Raw genomic sequence first — 25511 nt, forward strand, 5'->3', positions numbered from 1 at the left:
GGATTGATACCTTGGTTCTCAAACTGAGGGAAATACTTATCTGTACTTTTCTGCCTCACCCTTTCCTCTTCAAGGGAAAAACCAACGCAAGCTCAATAAGTAGCACCGACGTCTTCCCGTTGTTGGCCGTTGTGCCTCTGCATACCAACAGAGAGGTGATGAGACGGGGGCCAGAGAGAGGAGAAGAAGAAAAGGAGGATGGGTGTTGGATTATTCATACCATGCCATGGTCGTCGAGGTAGCCACGGCCGTCGAGGGTGCCATGGCTGCCATCATCGCTGTTAAGGCATGTGCCTATCACCGGCCCCCGTGGCTGGTAGCTAGGGTTTCCAATGCGGGGATGGGGATGGGAGGGCGGATCTGACTCTAGGCTGAGCTATAGGGGTGGATCTGCCATGTGGAAGAGAGGGGAGGGTCGTCGGCGGTGGAAGGGAGACCGAGGGTGGGGGAGGACGAGAGGGGAGGGTCGCAGCCGGTGAGGTCACGACGAGATATGGGAGGGGGAGATGGGGGCGGCTGTTGGGGGAGAATGGCAGGGTTAGAAGGGAGAGGGACGGGAGGGTTTAGGGTTAGATATTACTTGGTACAGTTTAGATGGGCTTCGGTGGGCTGTTAGGCCAGTGGCGGGCACCTGTTAAATTTGCGGCGGGCACGAGACAGAGCCCATCACTGCCACTTGACTTACTAGTGGCGGGTCCAAAGAGAATCCCGTCACAACTATTTTTGGACAGATTTGTCACGAGACTAAAAACAACAGTGACGGGTACATATAGATGCCCGCCATAGGTAACATTTGCCCCTCACAAATCTGGACAACTACTACTAGTGATGGGCACAAACTGACAACCGCCACTGGTAAGCCAATAATATTGGCGGGCGGATTTTGGAGCTCGCCGCTGTTAATAGCAGTGGCGGGTGCTAGAGTGCTCCCGCCACTGATTTGAGATCACCTATGAGCCCTTTCCCAGTAGTGCTCAAGCGTTATTCAGGAGAAGGAACATCCAAAGAAAGAGAGAAGATTATGCGAGGGGACAAGAGAGGAGCAGAAACCAACAGAAAAAGAAAGGAGCGGAACACGAGAAGAGACGAGAGGGAAATTAAGCGCTGGTTGTGGAAGGAGTGGGGGAAGTGGGAGGAGTGCAGTTGGTTTCTCCTGCGCCCTCTGCCTACCACGGACCATTTGCTTTCCAGTGGGGTTCCCCCACCCCTACCCACAACTTCGTCGCTTCCCAATGGGGTCCCAACACCCCCGACCCCTCCGCTTCCCGTTGTAGCCCCTTACCGCCTCGTTAGAAAATAGGAAAAGGATAGGGGGGTGTTCGAGATGCCATAACCTTGGTCCTTCGAGGGCAAAGCTGTGTACTTATGTGCTACAAGCCCACAAACGGTTCTAAGTACAAAACCTCCTCGAGAACTTCCTAACAACAGGTGGTTTCAATTTTTCAACCGCCTTCAATAATTATTATAGACGGTTCCAAATTTCCAACCACCTTGACACCTAAAATAACTGTCGATGCTGGATTATTACAAGTGTATTTGTCACGTAGGGAATTAATTGCTTCGAGGGCCCGCTGCTAATGCCCATTTTTCTACTACTGAAATCAAGTGTAAGAAAGGACATGAAGTACACGATGCCCCATGACCAATCTGCCAGCTAAATCTGATGCACCGAAAATGAGATTCTTCATCAGTTTAGCTCAGAGTTATCCTAGATGACTTGGTGTCAAACCTGAACTTAACAAGGAGGCAGAATTCTCAAATTGAATCTGGATTAAAAATGCTTCCTCGTAACTGTCATGATTCTTTGTGGAATGAAACATATTACTGGCCATCAATTTGGTCAGTTGTGCACAGCAAATGAGATTGCTGATTTGATGGTATTATTAAGGCCAGTTCTTTTAGGCGATTCTCCAAGAATTGGCCCCATCCCCAGCTTCTTTCAGAATCGCCACTCCATATTATTTTTAAAATCTAGCTAGTTAAGGTCTAATTAGCTAGGACTAGTCGCCAACCCATGCACATGCACCGAATGAAAATATCTTGGTGATTAGTATATTTTAGAAAAATAGTAGGTCATATAGATCACTGCATTTAAGATGAATGGACAATCTAAGCAAGTCAGTTAGAACAACTTATTAATATTGTACCTACACATATGAATGGACAATATAAGAAACTGAGCATCTGAAAACTTGTAGTGCAATTTGGCCACAAACTTACCAATAAGCTCCAGATGGATCCAAGCTAAAACAATAGATCAAACAATGCACTAATGATCAGGTTTCAAGTCACATATGCTTTTACAATGGCATTTTGAAGATTTAAAATGCTAATATTGATAGTCTCTTAATATGATCTAGTACTAAGCTTGACACGTGGTAACATAGTGTTGGAAATATGCCCTAGAGGCAATAATAAATTGGTTATTATTATATTTCCTTGTTCATGATAATCGTTTATTATCCATGCTAGAATTGTATTGATAGGAAACTCAGATACATGTGTGGATACATACACAACACCATGTCCCTAGTAAGCCTCTAGTTGACTAGCTCGTTGATCAATAGATGGTTACGGTTTCCTGACCATGGACATTGGATGTCGTTGATAACGGGATCACGTCATTAGGAGAATGATGTGATGGACAAGACCCAATCCTAAGCACAGCACAAAAGATCGTGTAGTTCGTTTGCTAGAGCTTTTCCAATGTCAAGTATCATTTCCTTAGACCATGAGATCGTGCAACTCCCGGATACCGTAGGAGTGCTTTGGGTGTGCCAAACGTCACAACGTAACTGGGTGACTATAAAGGTACACTACGGGTATCTCCGAAAGTGTCTGTTGAGTTGGCACGGATCGAGACTGGGATTTGTCACTCCGTATGACGGAGAGGTATCTCTGGGCCCACTCGGTAATGCATCATCATAATGAGCTCAATGAGACTAAGGAGTTAGCCACGGGATCATGCATTACGGTACGAGTAAAGTGACTTGCCGGTAACGAGATTGAACAAGGTATTGGGATACCGACGATCGAATCTCGGGCAAGTAACGTACCGATTGACAAAGGGAATTGTATACGGGATTGATTGAATCCTCGACATCATGGTTCATCCGATGAGATCATCGTGGAACATGTGGGAGCCAACATGGGTATCCAGATCCCGCTGTTGGTTATTGACCGGAGAGGCGTCTCGGTCATGTCTGCATGTCTCCCGAACCCGTAGGGTCTACACACTTAAGGTTCGGTGACGCTAGGGTTGTAGAGATATTAGTATGCGGAAACCCGAAAGTTGTTCGGAGTCCCGGATGAGATCCCAGACGTCACGAGGAGTTCCGGAATGGTCCGGAGGTGAAGAATTATATATAGGAAGTCCAGTTTCGGCCACCGGGAAAGTTTCGGGGTTATCGGTATTGTACCGGGACCACCGGAAGGGTCCCGGGGGTCCACCGTGTGGGGCCACCTATCCCGGAGGGCCCCATGGGCTGAAGTGGGAAGGGAACCAGCCCTTAGTGGGCTGGGGCGCCCCCCCCTTGGGCCTCCCCCTGCGCCTAGGGTTGGAAACCCTAGGGGTGGGGGGCGCCCCACTTGCCTTGGGGGGCAAGTTTCCCCCTGGCCGCCGCCCCCCTCCCCCCCTTGTAGATGGGATCCAGGGCCGGCGCCCCCCCCCCAGGGGGCCTATATATAGTGGGGGGAGGGAGGGCAGCAGCACAACAGCCCCTGGCGCCTCCCTCTCCCCTGCAACACCTCTCCCTCCCGCTTGCGCTTGGCGAAGCCCTGCCGGGATCCCGCTACTTCCACCACCACGCCGTCGTGCTGCTGGATCTCCATCAACCTCTCCTTCCCCCTTGCTGGATCAAGAAGGAGGAGACGTCGCTGCTCCGTACGTGTGTTGAACGCGGAGGTGCCGTCCGTTCGGCACTCGGTCATCGGTGATTTGGATCACGGCGAGTATGACTCCATCAACCCCGTTCACTTGAACGCTTCCGCTCGCGATCTACAAGGGTATGTAGATGCACTCCTTTCCCCTCGTTGCTAGTATACTCCATAGATTGATCTTGGTGATGCATAGAAAATTTTGAATTTCTGCTACGTTCCCCAACAGTGGCATCATGAGCTAGGTCTATGCGTAGTTTCTATGCACGAGTAGAACACAAAGTAGTTGTGGGCGTCGATTTTGTCAATTTACTTGCCGTTACTAGTCTTATCTTGATTCGGCGGCATCGTGGGATGAAGCGGCCCGGACCGACCTTACACGTACACTTACGTGAGGCAGGTTCCACCGACTGACATGCACTAGTTGCATAAGGTGGCTAGCGGGTGTCTGTCTCTCCCACTTTAGTCGGATCGGATTCGATGAAAAGGGTCCTTATGAAGGGTAAATAGAAATTGGCATATCACGTTGTGGCTTTTGCGTAGGTAAGAAACGTTCTTGCTAGAATTCCATAGCAGCCACGTAAAACATGCAACAACAATTAGAGGACGTCTAACTTGTTTTTGCAGGGTATGCTATGTGATGTGATATGGCCAAAAGGATGTGATGAATGATATATGTGATGTATGAGATTGATCATGTTCTTGTAATAGGAATCACGACTTGCATGTCGATGAGTATGACAACCGGCAGGAGCCATAGGAGTTGTCTTAATTTATTGTATGACCTGCGTGTCAATGAAAACGCCATGTAATTACTTTACTTTATTGCTAACCGTTAGCCATAGTAGTAGAAGTAATAGTTGGCGAGACAACTTCATGAAGACACGATGATGGAGATCATGATGATGGAGATCATGGTGTCATGCCGGTGATGAAGGTGATCATGCCGCGCCTCGAAGATGGAGATCTAAGGCGCAAGATGATATTGGCCATATCACGTCACTTTATGATTTGCATGTGATGTTTGTCATGTTTGCATCTTATTTGCTTAGAACGACGGTAGCATAAATAAGATGATCCCTCATTAAAATTTCAAGAGACGTGTTCCCCCTAACTGTGCACCGTTGCGAAGGTTCGTTGTTTCGAAGCACCACGTGATGATCGGGTGTGATAGATTCCAACGTTCGAATACAACGAGTGTTGACGAGCCTAGCATGTACAGACATGGCCTCAGAACACATGCGAAACACTTAGGTTGACTTGACGAGCCTAGCATGTACAGACATGGCCTCGGAACACAAGATACCGAAAGGTCGAACATGAGTCGTATAGCAGATACGATCAACATGGAGATGTTCACCGATGATGACTAGTCCGTCTCACGTGATGATCGGACACGGCCTAGTTTGACTCGGATCATGTATCACTTAGATGACTAGAGGGATGTCTATCTGAGTGTGAGTTCATTAATCAGATGAACTCAATTATCATGAACATAGTCAAAAGGTCTTTGCAAATTATGTCATAGCTTACGCTTTAGCTCTACTGTTTAAGATATGATCCTAGAGAAAATTTAGTTGAAAGTTGGTAGTAGCAATTATGCGGACTGGGTCCGTAAACTGAGGATTGTCCTCATTGCTGCACAGAAGGCTTATGTCCTTAATGCACCGCTCGGTGTGTTGAACCTCAGCGTCGTCTGTAGATGTTGCGAGACATCTGACATACACGTTTTGATGACTACGTGATAGTTCAGTGCGTAATGCTAACGGTTTAGAATTGTGGCACCAAAGACGTTTTTGAAACGTCGCAGAACATATGAGATGTTCCGAAGACTGAAATTGGGATTTCAGACTAGTGCCCACGTCAAGAGGTATGAGACCTCCGACAAGTTTCTTAAGCCTGCAGACTAAGGGAGAAAAGCTCAATCGTTGAGCATGTGCTCAGATTGTCTGAGTGCCACAATCGCTTGAATCGAGTGGGAGTTAATCTTCCAAATGAGATAGTGATGGTTCTCCATAGTCACTACCACCAAGCTATTAGAGCTTCGTGATGAACTACAACATATCAGGGATAGATATGATGATCCTTGAGCTATTCGTGATGTTTGACACCGCGAAAGTAGAAACCAAATAGGAGCATCAATTGTTGATGGTTAGTAAAACCACTAGTTTCTAGAAGGGCAAGGGAAGAAGGGATACTTCATGAAACAGCAAATCATTTGCTGCTCTAGCGAAGAATCCCAAGGTTAAACCCAAACCCGAGACTAAGTGCTCCTGTAATGAGGGGAACGGTCACTGAAGCAGAACTACCCTAGATACTTGGTAGATGAGAAGGCAGGCAAGGTCGACAGAACTATATTGGATATACATTATATGAATGTGTACTTTACTAGTACTCCTAGCAGCACCAGGGTATTAGATACCGGTTCGGTTGCTAAGTGTTAGTAACTCGAAATAAAAGCTGCGGAATAAATGGAGACTAGCTAAAGGTGAGATGACGATGTGTGTTGGAAGTGTTTCCAAGGTTGATGTGATCAAGCATCGCATGCTCCCTCTACCATCGAGATTTGGTGTTTGCGTTGAGTATGATTGGATTATGTTTATCGCAATACGGTTATTCATTTAAGGAGAATAATGGTTACTATGTTTATTTGAATAATACCTTCAATGGTCTTGCACCTAAAATGAATCTCGATCGCAGTGATACACATGTTCGTGCCAAAAGATATAAAATAGTAATGATAGTTCCACATACTTGTGGCACTGCCATTTGAATCATATTGGTATAGAACGCATGAAGAAGCTCCATGTAGATGGATATTTGGACTCACTCGTTTTTGAAAAGATTGAGACATGCGAACCATGTCTATTGGTATATATGCATGAAGAAACTCCATGCAGATGGATCGTTTGGACTCACTTGAGACATGCAAGTCATACCACATGGGCAAGATGACTGAAAGGCCTCGTTTTCAGTAAGATGGAACAAGAGAGCAACTTGTTGGAAGTAATACATTTTGATGTGTGCAGTCCAATGAGTGCTGAGGCATGCAGTGGATATCGTTATGTTCTTACTTCACAGATGATTTGAGTAGATGCTGAGTGTATTTACTTGATGAAACACAAGTCTGAATTATTGAAAAGGTCAAGTAATTTCAGAGTGAAGTTCAAGATCGTCGTGACAAGAGGATAAAATGTCTGTGATATGATCATAGAGATGAGTATCTGAGTTACGAGTTTGGCACACGATTAAGAAATTGTGGAAATTGTTTCACGACTAATACCGCTTGGAGCACCATAGTGTGATGGTGTGTCCGAACATCATAGCTGCACCCTATTGGATATGGTGCATACCATGATGTCTCTTATCAAATTACAACTATCGGTTATGGGTTAGGCATTAGAGACAACCGCATTCACTTTAAATAGGGCACCACGCAATTCCGTTGAGACGACACCGTTTAGAGAAACCTAAGTTGTCGTTTCTTAAAAGTTTGGGGCAGCAATGCTTATGTGAAAAAGTTTCAGGCTGATAAGCTCGAACCCAAAGCGGATAAATGCATCTTCATAAGAATACCCAAAACAGTTGGGTATACCTCCTATTTCAGATCTGGAAGAAAAAGTAATTGCTTCTAGAAACGGTTCCTTTCTCGAGGAAAAGTTTCTCTCGAAAAAATTGAGTGGGAGGATGGTGGAGACTTCATGAGGTTATTGAACCATCAATTCAACTAGTGTGTAGCAGGGCATAGGAAGTTGTTCCTGTGGCACCTACACCAATTGAAGTGGAAGCTTATGATAGTGATCATGAAACTTCGGATCAAGTCACTACCAAACCTCGTAGGTCGACAAGGATATGTACTACTCCTGAGTGGTACGGTGATCCTGTCTTAGATATCATGTTGTTAGACAATACTGAACCTACGAGCTATGGAGAAGCGATGGTGGGCCCATATTCCGACAAATGGTTAGAAGCCATGAAATCCGAGATAGGATCCATGTATCAGAACAAAGCATGGACTTTGGTGAACTTGCCCCATGATCGGCAAGCCATTGAGATAAATGGATCTTTAAGAAGAAGACGGACATGGACGGTAATGTTACCATCTATGAAGCTCGACTTGTGGCAAAGAGTATTTTCACAAGTTCAAGGAGTTGACTACGATGAGATTTTCTCATCCGTAGCGATGCTTAAGTCCGTCGGAATCATGTTAGCATTAGCAGCATTTATGAAATCTGGCAGATGGATGTCAAAACAAGTTTCCTTCCCAGTTTTCGTAAGGAAAGGTTGTATGTGATACAATCAGAAAGGTTTTGGCGATCCTAAGGATGCTGAAAGGTATGCTAGCTCCAGTGATCCTTCCATGGATTAGAGCAAGCATCTCGGAGTCAGAATATACGCTTTGATGGAGTGATCAAAGTTTTTGGGTTTATACAAAGTTTGTTAGAAACTTGTATTTACAATAAAGTGAGTGGGAGCGCTACAACATTTCTGATAAGTATATGTGAATGACATATTGTTGATCCGAAATGATGTAGAATTTCTGGAAAGCATAAAGGGTTGTTTGAAAGGAGTTTTTCAAAGGAAGACCTGGATAAAGCTGCTTACATATTGGGCATCAAGATCTATAGAGATAGATCAAGACGCCTGATGATACTTTCAAAGAACGCACACCTTGACATGATTTTGAAAGAGTTCAAAATAGATCAGCAAAGAAGGAGTTCTTGGCTGTGTTACGAGGTGTGAGTATTGAGTAAGACTCAAGACCTGACCACAGCAGAAGAGAGAGAAAGGACGAAGGTCATCCCCTATGCTTTAGATGTAGGCTCTACAGTATGCTATGTTGTGTACCGCACCTGAAGTGTGCCTTGCCATGAGTTGGTCAAGGGGTACAATAGTGATCCGGGAATGGATCACATGAGAGCGGTCGAACTTATCCTTAGTATCTAGTGGACTAAGGAATTTTCTCGATTATGGAGGTGAAAAGGAGTTCGTCGTAAAGGGTTACGTCGATGCGAACTTTGACACTAATCCGGATGACTCTGAGTAGTAAACTGGATTCGTATAGTAGAGCAGTTATTTGAAATGGCTCCAAGTAGCGCGTGGTAGCATCCACAAGATGACATAGATATTCGTAAAGCACACACGGATCTGAAAGGTTCAGACCTGCTGATTAATAACCTCTCTCACAAGCATAACATGATCAAGCCAGAACTCATTCAGTGTTAATCACATAAGTGATGTGAACTAGATTGTTGACTCTAGTTAACTCTTTAGATGTTGGTCACATGGTGATGTGACCTGTGAGTGTTAATCACATGGTGATGTGAACTAGATTATTGACTCTAGTGCAAGTGGGAGACTGTTGGAAATATGCCCTAGAGGCAATAATAAATTGGTTATTATTATATTTCCTTGTTCATGATAATCGTTTATTATCCATGCTAGAATTGTATTGATAGGAAACTCAGATACATGTGTGGATACATAGACAACACCATGTCCCTAGTAAGCCTCTAGTTGACTAGCTCGTTGATCAATAGATGGTTACGGTTTCCTGACCATGGACATTGGATGTCGTTGATAACGGCATCACATCATTAGGAGAATGATGTGATGGACAAGACCCAATCCTAAGCATAGCACAAAAGATCGTGTAGTTCGTTTGCTAGAGCTTTTCCAATGTCAAGTATCATTTCCTTAGACCATGAGATCGTGCAACTCCCGAATACCGTAGGAGTGCTTTGGGTGTGCCAAACGTCACAACGTAACTGGGTGACTATAAAGGTACACTACGGGTATCTCCGAAAGTGTCTGTTGAGTTGGCACGGATCGAGACTGGGATTTGTCACTCCGTATGACGGAGAGGTATCTCTGGGCCCACTCGGTAATGCATCATCATAATGAGCTCAATGTGACTAAGGAGTTAGCCACGGGATCAGGCATTACGATCCGAGTAAAGTGACTTGCCGGTAACGAGATTGAACAAGGTATTGGGATACCGACGATCGAATCTCGGGCAAGTAACGTACCGATTGACAAAGGGAATTGTATACGGGATTGATTGAATCCTCGACATCGTGGTTCATCCGATGAGATCATCGTGGAACATGTGGGAGCCAACATGGGTATCCAGATCCCGCTGTTGGTTATTGACTGGAGAGGCGTCTCGGTCATGTCTGCATGTCTCCCGAACCCGTAGGGTCTACACACTTAAGGTTTGGTGACGCTAGGGTTGTAGAGATATTAGTATGCGGAAACCAGAAAGTTGTTCGGAGTCCCGGATGAGATCCCAGACGTCACGAGGAGTTCCGGAATGGTCCGGAGGTGAAGAATTATATATAGGAAGTCCAGTTTCGGCCACCGGGAAAGTTTCGGGGTTATCGGTATTGTACCGGGACCACCGGAAGGGTCCCGGGGGTCCACCGGGTGGGGCCACCTATCCCGGAGGGCCCCATGGGCTGAAGTGGGAAGGGAACCAGCCCTTAGTGGGCTGGGGCGCCCCCCCCCTTGGGCCTCCCCCTGCGCCTAGGGTTGGAAACCCTAGGGGTGGGGGGCGCCCCACTTGCCTTGGGGGACAAGTTTCCCCCTGGCCGCCCCCCCCTTGTAGATGGGATCCAGGGCCGGCGCCCGCCCCCAGGGGGCCTATATATAGTGGGGGGAGGGAGGGCAGCAGCACAACAGCCCCTGGCGCCTCCCTCTCCCCTGCAACACCTCTCCCTCCCGCTTGCGCTTGGCGAAGCCCTGCCGGGATCCCGCTACTTCCACCACCACGCCGTCGTGCTGCTGGATCTCCATCAACCTCTCCTTCCCCCTTGCTGGATCAAGAAGGAGGAGACGTCACTGCTCCGTACGTGTGTTGAACGCGGAGGTGCCGTCCGTTCGGCACTCGGTCATCGGTGATTTGGATCACGGCGAGTACGACTCCATCAACCCCGTTCACTTGAAAGCTTCCGCTCGCGATCTACAAGGGTATGTAGATGCACTCCTTTCCCCTCATTGCTAGTATACTCCATAGATTGATCTTGGTGACGCGTAGAAAATTTTGAATTTCTGCTACGTTCCCCAACACATAGTACTCTGAAGACGGTAAAAAGTCATCTTGTACATTGCACTGGAAATGAAGGATAGTGGCACATTACAAAATTAGAATGTTGCAAGTTATATAGAAATATAGACGCATGCTTAAATTTCAACGAATAGATGCATTTTTTAATGTGAAAAAAATTCCTAATATTTTACTGACATAGCAGACATACAAAACAAACATTCATCATCCACTATTTAAGTGGCCATGAGCCCCATAAGCATGCATCATCCACTATTTAAGTGGCCATGAGCCCCATGAGAACAAATCGACATTTGGAACTTCATAATTTTGTAGTAACATAGCAGGCATACAAAACAACAATACATCATTTGCTATTGAACTGGCAATGAGACCTATGGGCAACAATATAAATTTGGAAGTTGTTAATAATGCATGTAGATTTATATCCTTATATCTATTTTCTTTCGTATCCCCGTCATTGGAGTAAAATGAAATACACTTTAGTATTTATAGGTGCAAGGTATGATGTGGCCAGCTACCAAACATTGATATGAAATATGACCCAGATATTAGTAAACCTTTATCAAGCAATCAACCACATAGTGTATCATAGAGAGAAAGAGAAATATATGATAGACAAAGTTGTTATATTTAAAAATTAGTTATCACACCATCCCAAAAGCTATTCTACATAGCAATGAGGTCCCTGGGTTACCTTCCCAGATAATGCTGATCTCGAAATTTATCCATATATAACTAAAAAAACATGTATTCACTAGTGCAGAACCGGGCTTTAGCGCCGGTTCGTAAGGGCCTTTAGTGCCGGTTCTGCAACCGGCACTAAATAGTGGAGACTAAAGGCCCCCCCTACTACCGTGTCGACACGAACCGGCGCTAAAGTGCCACCATGTGGCACGAGCCAGGCCCGGGTGCTGGTAGACCATTAGTACCGATTGGTAGCACCAACCGATACTAAATGTTTGGGGGGGTTTTAGTTTTAATTTTTATTTTTCCATTAATTTTGTGTTTTCCATTTAATTCTTTTTTGTTTGCTGGTATTTTATGATACTACATATTGTACACGTTATGCATATATATAAATAGATTTTCTCGTAGAACGATCGTATATATATATATATATAATCGAATGTCTCACAACCACCATTAATTATTCACACATACACATGTATATATATATATACAATTTCTCCTACATGTTGCCTTGGTGCCTTCGGAGCACGATGACAAGTGGTTCATGGGGGCGGTAGCGGGTAATAGTATTCTCCTTTGGGATCTATGACCTGGTCGAGCAAAAATCCCGCTATTTCCTCTTGAAGTGCTCGTATGCGCTCTGTTGGTAGGAGCTGGTCCCGCACCTCTTTGAACTATTAAGAAGGAGATCAATATGCATGTGTATTAGTTGTGTGACTAGATATCGACAATCATGTAAGATTTGTGAATAGTGTTCTGGCAAACATACCCAGTCCTGTCTATCAGATCTGCTCCTTTTGGATGCCATCATGCGAATGTTCTCGCAAACGTAGTATGCACACACTTCAGTCCCCGGCGCCTGCTTCAGGGCCTTTACGAGAATAGAATTTAGTCAGATAATAATTAATCAAGCATGTTAATTAATTAATGGTATTGAAACAAACATTAAAGAGATGGTAGCTAGCTAGTACTACTTAATTACTTACCTTGGGTCGATACCAACATAGCTTTTGTCGCCATTTTCCTGGAGTCACCTTGATGTACTTTGCCCAAGCCCTGCCCGCCGGCAAAGAAAATTAATAAAGGGGTTATTAAAAATAGTTCATATCAGGAAATGACGAACTAAATTAGGCCGAGATATAGTTAATAATGATTGAAATAACCTGTCGACTATCCCCTTCACGATGTTGTAGTCACTATCTTTTTTAAGTAGTGAGTCCAGTACTTCAACTTTTCCTTCGTCAACTTTAATGTCTAACAAGATCCAGTGGAACCTGCATGCGCATACGTTTGCATGTATAAATTAAGCGGGCATGTGCATAACACTAATCAACTATAACCCTAAACCCTATACACTTATTAACATCTAGCTAGTAAGCAAAAACAGAATTTGTAGTACAAGACAGTGTGACTCACTCGAAGTTGTAAGGAAGTAGCATATCTTCATTGCTATTGAGGCGCTTCAAGAACTCTACCATGTTTTTCTCTACATCTTGTCTACACCATTCCAATTTCCATGTGTATTCATTAACGGTATTTGGGTCAATGAACCCAATGCCATAGCGTCCAGCTTTTTTCATTTCATACATCTTCATCCTGCATAATACCACAGAAAAGAATATATAGTGAGGATATATAATTACAGGTAATTAATGATCAATCAATGAGCACTAGAGCTAGCTTGAGACTTAAATTACAGAAAGAAATCACTTACAGACAATAGCAACTGACGATAGATTTGTCGAGTGCATCTTGATTGAATAACTGAAATAGTTCTGAATACTCAACGGACAGAGCTTTCTTATTGAAGTAATGATCTTCCTCGACTTGCACCATGAGGGACTCTCGATTGGAAATCTTGGTAATTTTCATGTACCAATCATGCAATTCATACATTCTCGTTGGGAGGTTCTTGACCTCCTCGGGCTCGACCAAAGGTTGGCCCCGGACATATTTCTGTTTTATTTCCTCCTCTCTAAGCGGAGACATGGGCTCGATATCGAGGAGTTGTCCAACAGTGATCTTGAGCATTTCAGCCTGCATTATATGCTCCTCGGTTATTACCACATCGCCCAGCTCGGAAACGTAAACGGTTTGCCCACAATAATATTGGGCGCGCGTACTCTCATGTGTTGTTGGCACAATAAGCGGGGGGGTCGATTGCGCCGCCTGTTCTCCCAGCTTGGGAACGGTTTTCCCGCATTTTTTGACAGCTGCTTGTTGGCTCGAGCTCGCTTCTTTCTGTAGTCGTGCTCGATGTGCCTTCCTGATTTGGCGCTCATAGTCTGAGTCAACAGGCTTGGGAGCTGGTGGTCTAGCCATACGAATGAAGTGGTCAATCTTTTCCTCAGGCACTTTCTCCCTCGGCGGCGGTGCCAGTTTCGGTCCAAAATGAGCGTCCACTTTGGCCCGCACTATTGCATCGTTTTGCTCCTCGGTCATGTCGTAAGGCCTCTGAGGAAGAGGAGCGAGGCTGCTTGGACCATATTTATATCGCTTGTCTCTGCCTGTACTTCCTGTACTACCTCGACTCGTACCGCTACACACCATAGCTGCGACGTGTCTCTTCTGCGATTGCTTAGGCGGCGGAGATGGCTGACGTGGCTTAGTTGGAGCAGGAGGAGTGGCCTGACGCTGTGTCGGACTTGAAGCAGGAGGTGTGGCCTGAAACGGTGTCGGACTTGAAGCAGGAGGTGTGGCTTGACGCTGTGCCGGACTTGAAGCAGGAGGTGTGGCCTGACACGGTGTCAGAGTTGAAACAGGAGGAGTGGCCTGACGCTGTGCCAGACTTGAAGCAGGAGTCTGCTCACGCGTTCGTGGACTTCGAGGAGGAGTCGGCAGACGCGGTGTCGGTGGACTTCGAAAGATGATGCAATCCTTTCTCCATAGGATGATACGATGTATGGCCTCTCCCAGTGTGTGCTTGTCGTCACCTCCAGGAATGTCAAGCTGTAGCCCCGAATATGGGTCCACCACCTCATCAACCAAGACACGAGCATAGCCCGCTGGAATCGGGGCGCAACGGAAGGTTGCTTCGGGGGTAATTGTAAAAGCAACGGCGTCTGCCACCTTCATGGATATGTTCTTCATTTTGAAGTGTAGCTCACAGTTAGTGTTCTCTATGATGTCATCCACAGGGTATGTATCCAGCAGTGCGTCGCCCGGGGCGGAACCAACGCTGCTTCTCGGCATGGATGGGACGGTGCTATCCAATGCTGGATGATCATCCGCTTGCTGTTGCCGCTGCTGTGACCCCCTTTCCTGGCTAAGTGAGTCGATCTGCTGCTGCTGCTGCTGGAATTTGAGTGCCAAGTCCGCGTGCCTTGCTTCTAGGCCTTGAAGGCGTTCCGCGTCCTGCTTCCTCTGCTCCTCCTCCAGCTTCCTCTTCTTCTCCTCCTCCATCTTCTTTCTTGCACGGGTCCTGTAGTCGTCGTTCCATTCCGAAAAGCCCTCATACCAGGGAATAACGCCCTTGCCTCGTGTTCTTCCCGGGTGTTCAGGATTTCCCAGGGCGCGCGTAAGCTCGTCGTTCTCTCTGTTGGGCGTGAACACCCCCTTTCGAGCATCTTCTATTGCGTCAAGTAACTTTTGTTCTGCTCCTTTTAGACTTGCCTTCTTCGAAACCAGGCCTGTCTTCGGGTCCAACGCCCCCCCATGCGCATAGAACCAAGTTCTGCACCTGGGGGGCCAGCTCCTAGTAACCGGAGTGACCCCTGCATCCTCCATCTCTTGCTCAGACTTATCCCACTTAGGCATTGCCACCGCGTAGCCACCTGGACCCAGCCTATGGAACTGCGTCTTTTTTGCGGCATTGGCCTTGTTTTTTCTCGACCGTTCCTTAGATAATTCTGATTCCTTGAATTTCACGAAAGCGGGCCAGTGTTCTCTTTGCTTCTCCAGTGTTCCCTTGAATTCTGGAGTCTTCCTTTCTGCAGCGAGGTAGTTGGCCCATACAGTTTTCTTGTGGGTGTTGAATGCAATTGCCATCTTCTTAAGAGCAGCGTCCTTGACTTTCTGCACATCTGCATCAGTGAAATAATCTGGTAGGGTGAAATGTTCCATCAGAGATTCCCAAAGCTTTTGTTTTGCTCTGTCGTCGACCCAAGTAACATCTGGGCGTTTAGTTTTTGGCTCTTTCCATTCTTGAATGGAGATCGGGAGTTGGTCCTTCACAAGAACTCCGCACTGACGAACGAACTTGTTCGCAATGTTCTTAGGCGTGAGGGGTTCGCCACTAGCTTTGATGGAATCGATGTTGTACTTTACACCCTCCTTCAACTTTTTGCCCGGGCCGCGCTTTGTCCTGCTGTCTGTAGAAGCAGATTTGCTCGATCCGGAGGGCTGAAAGAAGAAAGATCGATTCGTTAATATATCTTCAAATAAAAAAACATGTGATGATCACTAGATGCCTGCTTATATAAATATACCTCGCCGGTAGTCTTTGTTATTTCAAGATCAACATTGTATTCGTCATCATAATCATTGTCTGCGTCATCATAATCATAATCATAGTTCATGACTTCATCAGCTCGGTCGTCGAGATCGAATATCTTATCATCACCCTCCCCGGTATTGTTCAGATATTGGGAGCCGTCATTTGCTTCATTCAGATCATCTGGCCTGTTAGGGCTGCGTATGATCTCGAACAGGGCCTCTTCTCCCTCTCTGCCGGTATTGTCCGCCATAGCTTTTATTTAACTAATACAGAAGAAATATAAAACAATTTAGTATTCAAATTACAATGCATGGATGCAATCAATAAGGAAAAACTGAATCATATAGTACATAATATGCATCGTCTCGAATAATATATAATCTCGAATACATCGTCTCGAATAATATATAATCTCGAATACATCACTGGCTAGGTAGCTAATAAAGATCGAATACTATAGAAGAATCTAGGCCACTCGCGGTTCCTGGGGCGCGGGCGGTGGACACCCAAAGACAAGGAACCATCACAGGATCATATCTCCGGTCATCTGCCCAAAGAACCTGCCAGGTATTGGAGAACCTGACGTCCATAGCAGCCATGTAGCGATGGACGTGCTCGTCCTCCTCCCTGACACGACGACGCACCACCTCCGGCGGGGCCGGCTCCCTCTGCACCGAATGTGGCCCACGCGAACGCCACCAAAGGAGATCAGGGTCGACGACGGGACCCGAGGCCGGGTTCCTCACCAAGCGGCGCGCCCCTCCAGGTAGCACCTCCCAGTGCCAGCCCGGCGGAGCCCAATCCCGGACATGGGTCAGCCGGACGTCGTCGCGAACGGGTCGACGGCGAGGATGCGGGCCGGGCATCGTCGAGAACAAATACTATATGCCCGCAAAAAGTAACATTGTTTAAATGATTGGATTGTGATAACTAAAATTCTATATGCAAATTCTAACAATTTGACATTAATATAATTCATCTAACTAAAACTAATTCTAAAATTTCTAACATTTCTATATATATATAACTAACATTTCTATAACATTTCTAATATTTCTATAACTAAAAAACAGAAAAATTGCTAACATTTCTATAAATATTTCTATAACTAAAAACAGAAAAAAATATAACATTTCTATATAACTAACGTTTCTATAACATTTCTAATATTTCTATAACTAAAAACAGAAAAATTTCTATAACTAAAATTTATAACTAAAAAACTAATGTGTGTGTGTGTGTGGACATGGCGGCCGGGGCAGGAGCTCACCGGCGAGGCGCGGCGACGGGGGGGCCGCGACGGGGACGGAGACGGGCGGTGACGATGGGGATGGGGACGGGGCGGCGATGACAGGGACGGGGACGGGCCAGGCGGGGACGACGGGGCGACGGGGCGGGGCGCGGCGATGGGACGACGGGGACGGGGACGGCTGGGGCGATGGACGGCGACGGGGACGGCGACGGGGGCGGCGACGAGGGGCGGCGGCGACGAGGCAGAGAAGAAAGAAGCAGAGGGAGAGATGAGAAACTGAATTTTTCTGAAGTGCTTTCTTATATAGAACACCCCTTTAGTACCGGTTGGAGCCACCAACCGGTACTAAAGGTCTGGTTTGGCCAGGCCAAGCGGCGGGAAGCGCACACCCTTTAGTACCGGGTGGTGGCTCCAACCGGTACTAAAGACCCCCCCCCCTTTAGTACCGGTTTGAGCCACCACCCGTTACTAAAGGGGGTGCGCTGGCGCAGGTGCGGTGCGTCATGTTTAGTCCCACCTCGCTAGCCGAGGGGCATCCGCACTGGTTTATAAGCCCCAGTGCAGTAGCTCTCTCGAGCTCCTCTCCAAAGCAGGCCTACTGGGCCTAAATGTTCTGTGTTGCCCTGTGGGCCTACTGGGCCTTTGCGGGCCTGCATCCTGGCCCAACAACAGGTTGGGTTTCTAGTCGTATGCAGGCCGCTGTCACGCAGTAGGCGGGCTTTTTATTTTCTTTTTTTTGCTTTATTTATTTTTATTTTATTTATTTTTGAGTTGTTTTTTGCTGTATTTAGAGTTTCTTTGTGAATATTTTTGCTTTAGGTACAAAAAATTACAAACTTTCTATTAGTGCCGGTAGTTTACAAATTTGAATAGTTTACATTTTGAATTATTTGAAATTTGTGTGAATCACTAGTTTGTGAATAACTTAACTTTGAAAATAGATTTTTCAGTGATTCTTTTTTCTTATGTTTAATATTAGTGTGTTTTATCATTATATTCAATTTGGTAATGCTTAGGTTATTTAAAAAATGAAATGCCTTTGTAACGGATGAGTTTTCGTCCGAAACCCTGATACTTCGAAAGAGATTGTCCATTTTGTACACGAAGTGCATCCAGTTTTTGCGGTAACCCTCTCTACTTTTTTGCACATGCTATGTGGGTGAAATTATGATACCATGCCAACTTTCAACCTTTTCTGAGTTCATTTGAAATGCTTTTCAATTTCAGGGTCATTTAGCTGAAAAAATCAGTAAATGCATGAAAGAATTTGTTTGCACATAAAATTTCTTCGCGTTTCAAATGCCAAAACACATAACTACCCTAACTATTACAGAGATTCCCTCCTGGGTGTGAAACACAGAAGAAAGTGATGATAGTGAAGCCGATCACATCCCAGATCTTTGGGTGTGAAACTTTTTCTTCGCGTGTGTCCCTTTGCGCCGTAGCCATGGAAAATCTTCATCATTTAACTGGATGCTCGGGTCAATATTCACTGTGAATGGAGCAATTTCATCAAACTTTTCATAATCTTCTGACATGTCTGTCTTGTCATCCACTCCCACGATGTTTCTCTTCCCAGAAAGAACTATGTGGCGCTTTGGCTCATCGTATGATGCATTCGCTTCCTTATCTTTTCTTTTTCTCGGCTTGGTAGACATATCCTTCACATAGAAAACCTGTGCCACATCATTAGCTAGGACGAATGGTTCGTCTGCATACGCAAGATTGTTGAGATCCACTGTTGTCATTCCATACTGCGGGTCTTCCGTTACCCCGCCTCGTGTCATATTGACCCATTTGCACCGAAACAAAGGGACCTTCAAACCACGTCCATAGTCAAGTTCCCATATCTCCTCTATGTAACCATAATATGTTTCCTTTCCCGTCTTGGTTGTTGCATCAAAGCGGACACCACTGTTTTGGTTGGTGCTCTTCTTATCTTGGGCGATCGTGTAAAATGTATTACCATTTATCTCGTACCCTTTGAAAGTCATTATATTCGAAGATGGTAACTGGGACAGCGAGTACATGTCATCTTCAATAGAGGCGTCATGCATGGTACGTGTCTGCAACCAGCCGGCGAAACTCCTGGTTTGTTCACGTGTAATCCAGTCATCAGACCGCTCCGGGTGTTTGGAGCGTAGAAAATTCTTGTGTTCGTCCATATACGGAGCCACCAAGGCGGAATTCTGTAGAACTGTGTAGTGTGCTTCAGTGAGAGAATGTCCGTCCATACATATTTTTTGATTCCCTCCTAGCGTGCCTTTTCCATCCAGTCTGCCCTTATGCCGCGATTCAGGAACACCAATCGGCTTAAGGTCAGGAATAAAGTCAATACAAAACTCAATGACCTCCTCATTTTCATGGCCCTTGGAGATGCTTCCTTCTGGCCTAGCACGGTTATGAACATATTTCTTTAAGACTCCCATGAACCTCTCAAAGGGGAACATATTGTGTAGAAATACAGGACCCAAAACGTTAATCTCTTCGCATAGGTGAACTAGGACGTGCGTCATGATGTTGAAGAAGGATGGTGGGAACACCAACTCGAAACTGACAAGACATTGCACCAAATCATTCTCTAACCTTGGTATGATTTCTGGATCGATTACCTTCTGAGAGATTGCATTGAGGAATGCACATAGCTTCACAATGGCTAATCGAACGTTATCCGGTAGAAGCCCCCTCAATGCAACCGGAAGCAGTTGCGTCATAATCACGTGGCAGTCATGAGACTTTAGGTTCTGGAACTTTTTCTCTGCCATGTTTATTATTCCCTTTATATTCGACGAGAAGCCAGACGGTACCTTAATACTGAGCAGGCATTCAAAGAAGATTTCCTTCTCTTCTTTGGTAAGAGCGTAGCTGGCATGACCCTGATGTATGCCGTCTTTTCCATGCATACGTTGCTGGTCCTCCCGTGCCTCAGGTGTATCTTTTGTCTTCCCATACACGCCCAAGAAGCCAAGCAGGGTCACGCAAAGATTCTTCGTCACGTGCATCACGTCGATTGCAGAGCGGACCTCTAGGTCTTTCCAATAGGGCAGGTCCCAAAATATAGATTTCTTCTTCCACATGGGTGCGCGTCCGTCAGCGTCATTCGGAACAGGTTGTCCGCCAGGACCCTTTCCAAAGACTACCTTCAAATCCTTGACCATATCATGTACATCAGCACCAGTACGGTGGCGAGGCTTCGTCCGGTGATCCGCCTCACCTTTGAAATGCTTGCCTTTCTTTCTTACGGGATGCCTGCTCGGAAGAAATCGACGATGTCCCAGGTACACATTCTTCTTACAATTGTCCAAATATATACTGTCGGTATCATCCAAACAGTGCGTGCATGCGCGGTATCCCTTGTTTGTCTGTCCTGAAAGGTTACTGAGAGCAGGCCAATCATTGATGGTCACGAACAGCAAGGCCTTTAGGTCAAATTCTTCCCCCATGTGCTCATCCCACGCACGTACACCTGTTCCATTCCACAGCTGTAAGAGTTCTTCAACTAATGGCCTTAGGTACACATCAATGTCGTTGCCGGGTTGCTTAGGGCCTTGGATGAGCACTGGCATCATAATGAACTTCCGCTTCATGCACAACCAAGGAGGAAGGTTATACAAACATAGAGTCACAGGCCAGGTGCTATGGTTGCTGCTCTGCTCCCCAAAAGGATTAATGCCATCTGCGCTTAGACCAAACCATACGTTCCTTGCGTCATCTGCAAACTCCTTCCCGTACTTTCTCTCGATTTTTCTCCACTGCGACCCGTCAGCGGGTACTCTCAACTTTCCGTCTTTCTTACGGTCTTCTCTGTGCCATCGCATCGCCTTGGCATGCTCTTTGTTTTGGAACAAACGTTTCAACCGTGGTATTATAGGAGCATACCACATCACCTTGGCAGGAATCTTCTTCCTGGGGCGCTCGCCCTCGACATCACCAGGGTCATCGCGCCTGATCTTATAGCGCAATGCACCGCATACCGGGCAAGCGTTCAAATCCTCGTACTCACCGCGGTAGAGGATGCAGTCATTAGGGCATGCATGTATCTTCTGCACCTCTAACCCTAGAGGGCAGACAGCCTTCTTTGCTTCGTACGTACTCTCGGGCAATTCGTTGTCCTTTGGAAGCATATTCTTTATCATTACCAGCAACTTTCCAAATCCCTTGTCAGATACACCATTCTCTGCCTTCCATTGCAGCAATTCCAGTGTGGTGCCCAACTTTTTCTTGTCAGCTTCGCAATTCGGGTACAACAATTTCTTGTGATCCTCTAACATGCGCTGCAACTTCTTCTTCTCCAAATCACTTGCGCAGTTTCTCTTTGCATCGGCAATGGCCCGACCTAGATCATCAGCGGGCTCATCTGATGCCTCTTCTTCAGCTTCTTCCCGCATTGCCGGCTCAGCTTCTTCCCCCATTGTTGTATCATCGTATTCAGGGAACCCATGGCCAGGATAGCTGTCGTCGTCCTCTTCTTCTTCATTGTCTTCCATCATAACCCCTCTTTCTCCGTGCTTGGTCCAAACATTATAGTGGGGCATGAAACCGGACTTAAACAGGTGGACGTGAATGGTTCTTGACGTAGAGTAATTGTGATCATTCTTACAGACTAAACATGGACAAGGCATAAAACCATCCGCCCGCTTGTTTGCCTCAGCCGCAAGCAGAAAAGTTTGCACGCCATTAATGAACTCGGGAGAGCATCGGTCATCGTACATCCATTGTCGGCTCATCTTCATTACACAACACCGAAAAGACCAAATTAATACAAGTTCATACATAAAGTTCATACAAGACTTAAATGCAACAAACAAATAACTCTCTAACTAAAGCATTTAAATGCAACAACAAATGCGATCAAGATCGCAACTAAGGTAACAATTGATCCAACAGCATAATGATACCAAGCCTCACTATCAATGGCATATTTTCTAATCTTTCTAATCTTCAAGCGCATTTTCTCCATCTTGATCTTGTGATCATCGACGACATCGGCAACATGCAACTCCAATTCCATCTTCTCCCCCTCAATTCTTTTCAATTTTTCTTTCAAATACTCGTTTTCTCTTTCAACTAAATTTAACCTCTCGACAATAGGGTCGGTTGGAATTTCCGGTTCACAAACCTCCTAGACAAAAATATCTATGTCAACTTGATGGGCATAATTTGTCATAAACACGAAATGCAACAACTAGTTTTAAAAGAGAATATACCACATCCGAATCATAACAAGGACGAGGGCCGACGGGGACGGATATCAAAACCATGGCACTATGTATAACAAACAACGTACGGGTAAGATAATTATACGAGTAACTATATATCCAAATCACACAAACATCAATTTGGTAATGTAAAACATTCATGAACAAGAGGCTCACCACAAGGTGGTGCCGGCGACGGAACGGTGCGGGCGATCGACTGTGGTTACGACGGAGATTTAGAAGGCACTAAGTAAACCACACCTACATATGCAAACTAAGTGTTATTTTTGACCTCAAATTGCATATAAATCAAATACTAGCACATATATTTCCTCCCAAATTACTAAACTCATAAATTAATCACTATACAAAGCATTGCAAGAGCTAATCTAGCAATGAGAGATGAAAGGACAAAGTTGCTAACCTTTGTGATCATTTGAATGGATGGGGGCCTTCAAATCTTGACAAATTTTGGGCAAAATGTGTGATGAGCTCGAGAGGAAGAGGGGACGAACAGAGTGGAGAGGGGAAAGGGGAAGAACAGAGCGAGCTCGGGTGGACGAAGGGTTTATGTAGGACGACCTTTAGCACCGGTTCGTGCCACGAACCGGTACTAAAGGTGCTGGAGGGGCCCCGGACTGACAACATCCTGCCACCACTCACTTTAGTACCGGTCTGTGGCACGAACCGGTGCTAAAGGTCGGCCACGAACCAGTACTAATGAAAGCGGCCGGCTAGCCGTTGGAACCGGCACTAATGCACACATTAGTGCCGGCTCAAAAGCAAACCGGCACTAATGTGCTTGACATTCGACCCTTTTTCTACTAGTGATTGAAATTGAGTGCTACGGTTGCTTCTGTTTCAGGCAAGAGGCCATGGTATATATCCATATATCTAGGAACCAAACATGTCTTGAAAGTGTCAATGCAAGATATGGGGGTCACCATTGTATTAAATGTTGTTTTCATTAGAACTTATGACTTATTTATGAATTATGGACATTAAGGGCACGCTGTCACTGGAAATAAAGCACAACTATCAAGATAAATGAAACACATAGATTAGGTAATTCTGGAAGAGAAATTACAACACGCTCTAGTCGTATACAACTTCCAACAACATATACCTTTAGCACCATTGTCAATCAAGGCCTCTTCTCTACTCTTAACCACTCGTTGCAAATTTTATCCAAACACTAATTGGTTTGATCGACGAAATCTAGTCTTGGAATTGGTTGTTATTGCAAAAAGAAGCTCAGATGGTTATATTTAAATCATCTTTTACATGAAAACACTAAAAACTGGCGTACTTCTTATTGTAATAATAATTCATATGCAAAAAGTAACAGATGATTGAAGCATCCGATCCTGATTTAAATGGAAATTAGAATAAATCATGTCAAAGAATTAATCCAACTTCTCACTACAACAGCCTTATTATGTCAGTATATATCCGTATTCAGTTGGAAATTAAGGAGATCTACTGAGTATTACCTTGGCTGTATGACCAGAGTGCATAAATCTCTGCAAGCCTAGTTAATGGCCGGAGACCTCACCGTCTAAAAAAATCCTAATCCTTAGAAATTGTCAACGCCAGAAAGAAAATAATCATAGCTAGTACTTTGTAATATGCAGAAGAAATAGAGTTTATCCAGGTTTTAAGTCCGACAGAAGAATTGGTGAGCATGCTATTGAGCTATAGTATCAATGAAAGGCAATAGCCAATGGAAAAATCTAATATATCTAGAAGAAATTTAGCATCCAATGTATCACATAAGGGAACTGAAGCTCAAGCAAAGATTAGGTCTGTATCAAGGCCACACAACACTCGGTAACAATCAGCCGAGTCAATAGGCAGATGCCAATAGATTGTTGCAAAGAAAGCCTGGGATTGTAATGTGTAGATGGATGGTCCAGGAAGAGCGAGAACATGTATGCATATACATTGGTAATTACACATAGTGATTACTAATCTGAAGTAATCACCCACAACATTTGTCTCATCCTGCAGGGCAGAAATCGGCGCATACTTAGCAAGTTGAGTTACTGTTACAACTGGAAACATGCGTGAAAATTCAGGTAAAAGATTTACTTCTCCATCATCCAAATGCATGATTATTAAAATATTTTATGAAACTGAAAGATAATTGTTAAGCTAGAAAATCAATATATTATTGTCACACTCCTACATTTTTTCAGCTTAGTAAAACCCAAAAATGCTCGATCATTCAGCAACTTTTTTGGAACTCAAGCTAAAAGTCTGTGTGGCTTCAAATCTTCTTAGGTGAAATGACCAAACATATGTGCTATATTTGGTCGTCAGTTTAGATTCTTGACTAAGCCAGTGAATATATTATAAAAGACAGGAGTACTTAAATTAGTATACTCAAGTTATCCAAGCACATAGCAAGAAAATAATGGAAGAATCTGTTAAAAAACAAATATAAGCGCATGTTCAATGTACAGAGAAACAATATATATGGATCTATACATCGATTTCCCCCAAAAAATTGATGTAATTACATGGCAACACGAAGAGGAATACAGAGAGGTAGAAACCTATGGAGAGGTCAGTCAATTTGGCTACATAAGCCAAAATTCAAGTTAAACCTGCAATAGCAGGAGCAGTTGCAATGTGATCAACGACGCGACCATACTGAAATTGCAGGTGGTTAAAATAATTTAAAATTCTTGATAAAGTGTACACATCATATTTTCAATTTAGCTACAAATAGTATGTCAGTGATTAAGTTAGCTCATATATTTTTCTTACGTTTCCTAGTTTAGAGTACTGTCTGAAGGCACAACTGTCATGTTTAGCTGACAATATTTGGATCATTATAAACGTACATAGCTCGCCACTTTAAATATGGAAATCGAAAAAGGGCACTCTAATATCATAGCTAAAAATATATTATCATATCTTGTATACGTAGCATCCATAAATCTGAACCCTTGAACTTCAAAAGAAAGATCATGCATATATTGTTAG

General features: G+C 44.8%; 1 protein-coding gene across 1 annotated transcript; it reads right to left on the reverse strand.

Annotated features, from left to right (window-relative positions):
• Positions 1-18737: 18737 nt before the first annotated feature.
• LOC123075289 (uncharacterized) lies at positions 18738-22034 on the reverse strand (the record flags this gene model as incomplete). Its single annotated transcript, XM_044497934.1, has 3 exons — positions 20346-22034; positions 19989-20237; positions 18738-19736 (listed from the first exon to the last, which is right to left on the reverse strand). Coding segments are annotated over exons 1-3 (2937 nt in total), but the record flags the coding sequence as incomplete, so codon positions are not given.
• Between the last annotated feature and the right edge of the window lie 3477 nt (positions 22035-25511).

The sequence above is a fragment of the Triticum aestivum genome, chromosome 3D (genome assembly GCF_018294505.1).
Source record: "Triticum aestivum cultivar Chinese Spring chromosome 3D, IWGSC CS RefSeq v2.1, whole genome shotgun sequence".
Taxonomy (NCBI): Eukaryota; Viridiplantae; Streptophyta; class Magnoliopsida; order Poales; family Poaceae; genus Triticum; species Triticum aestivum.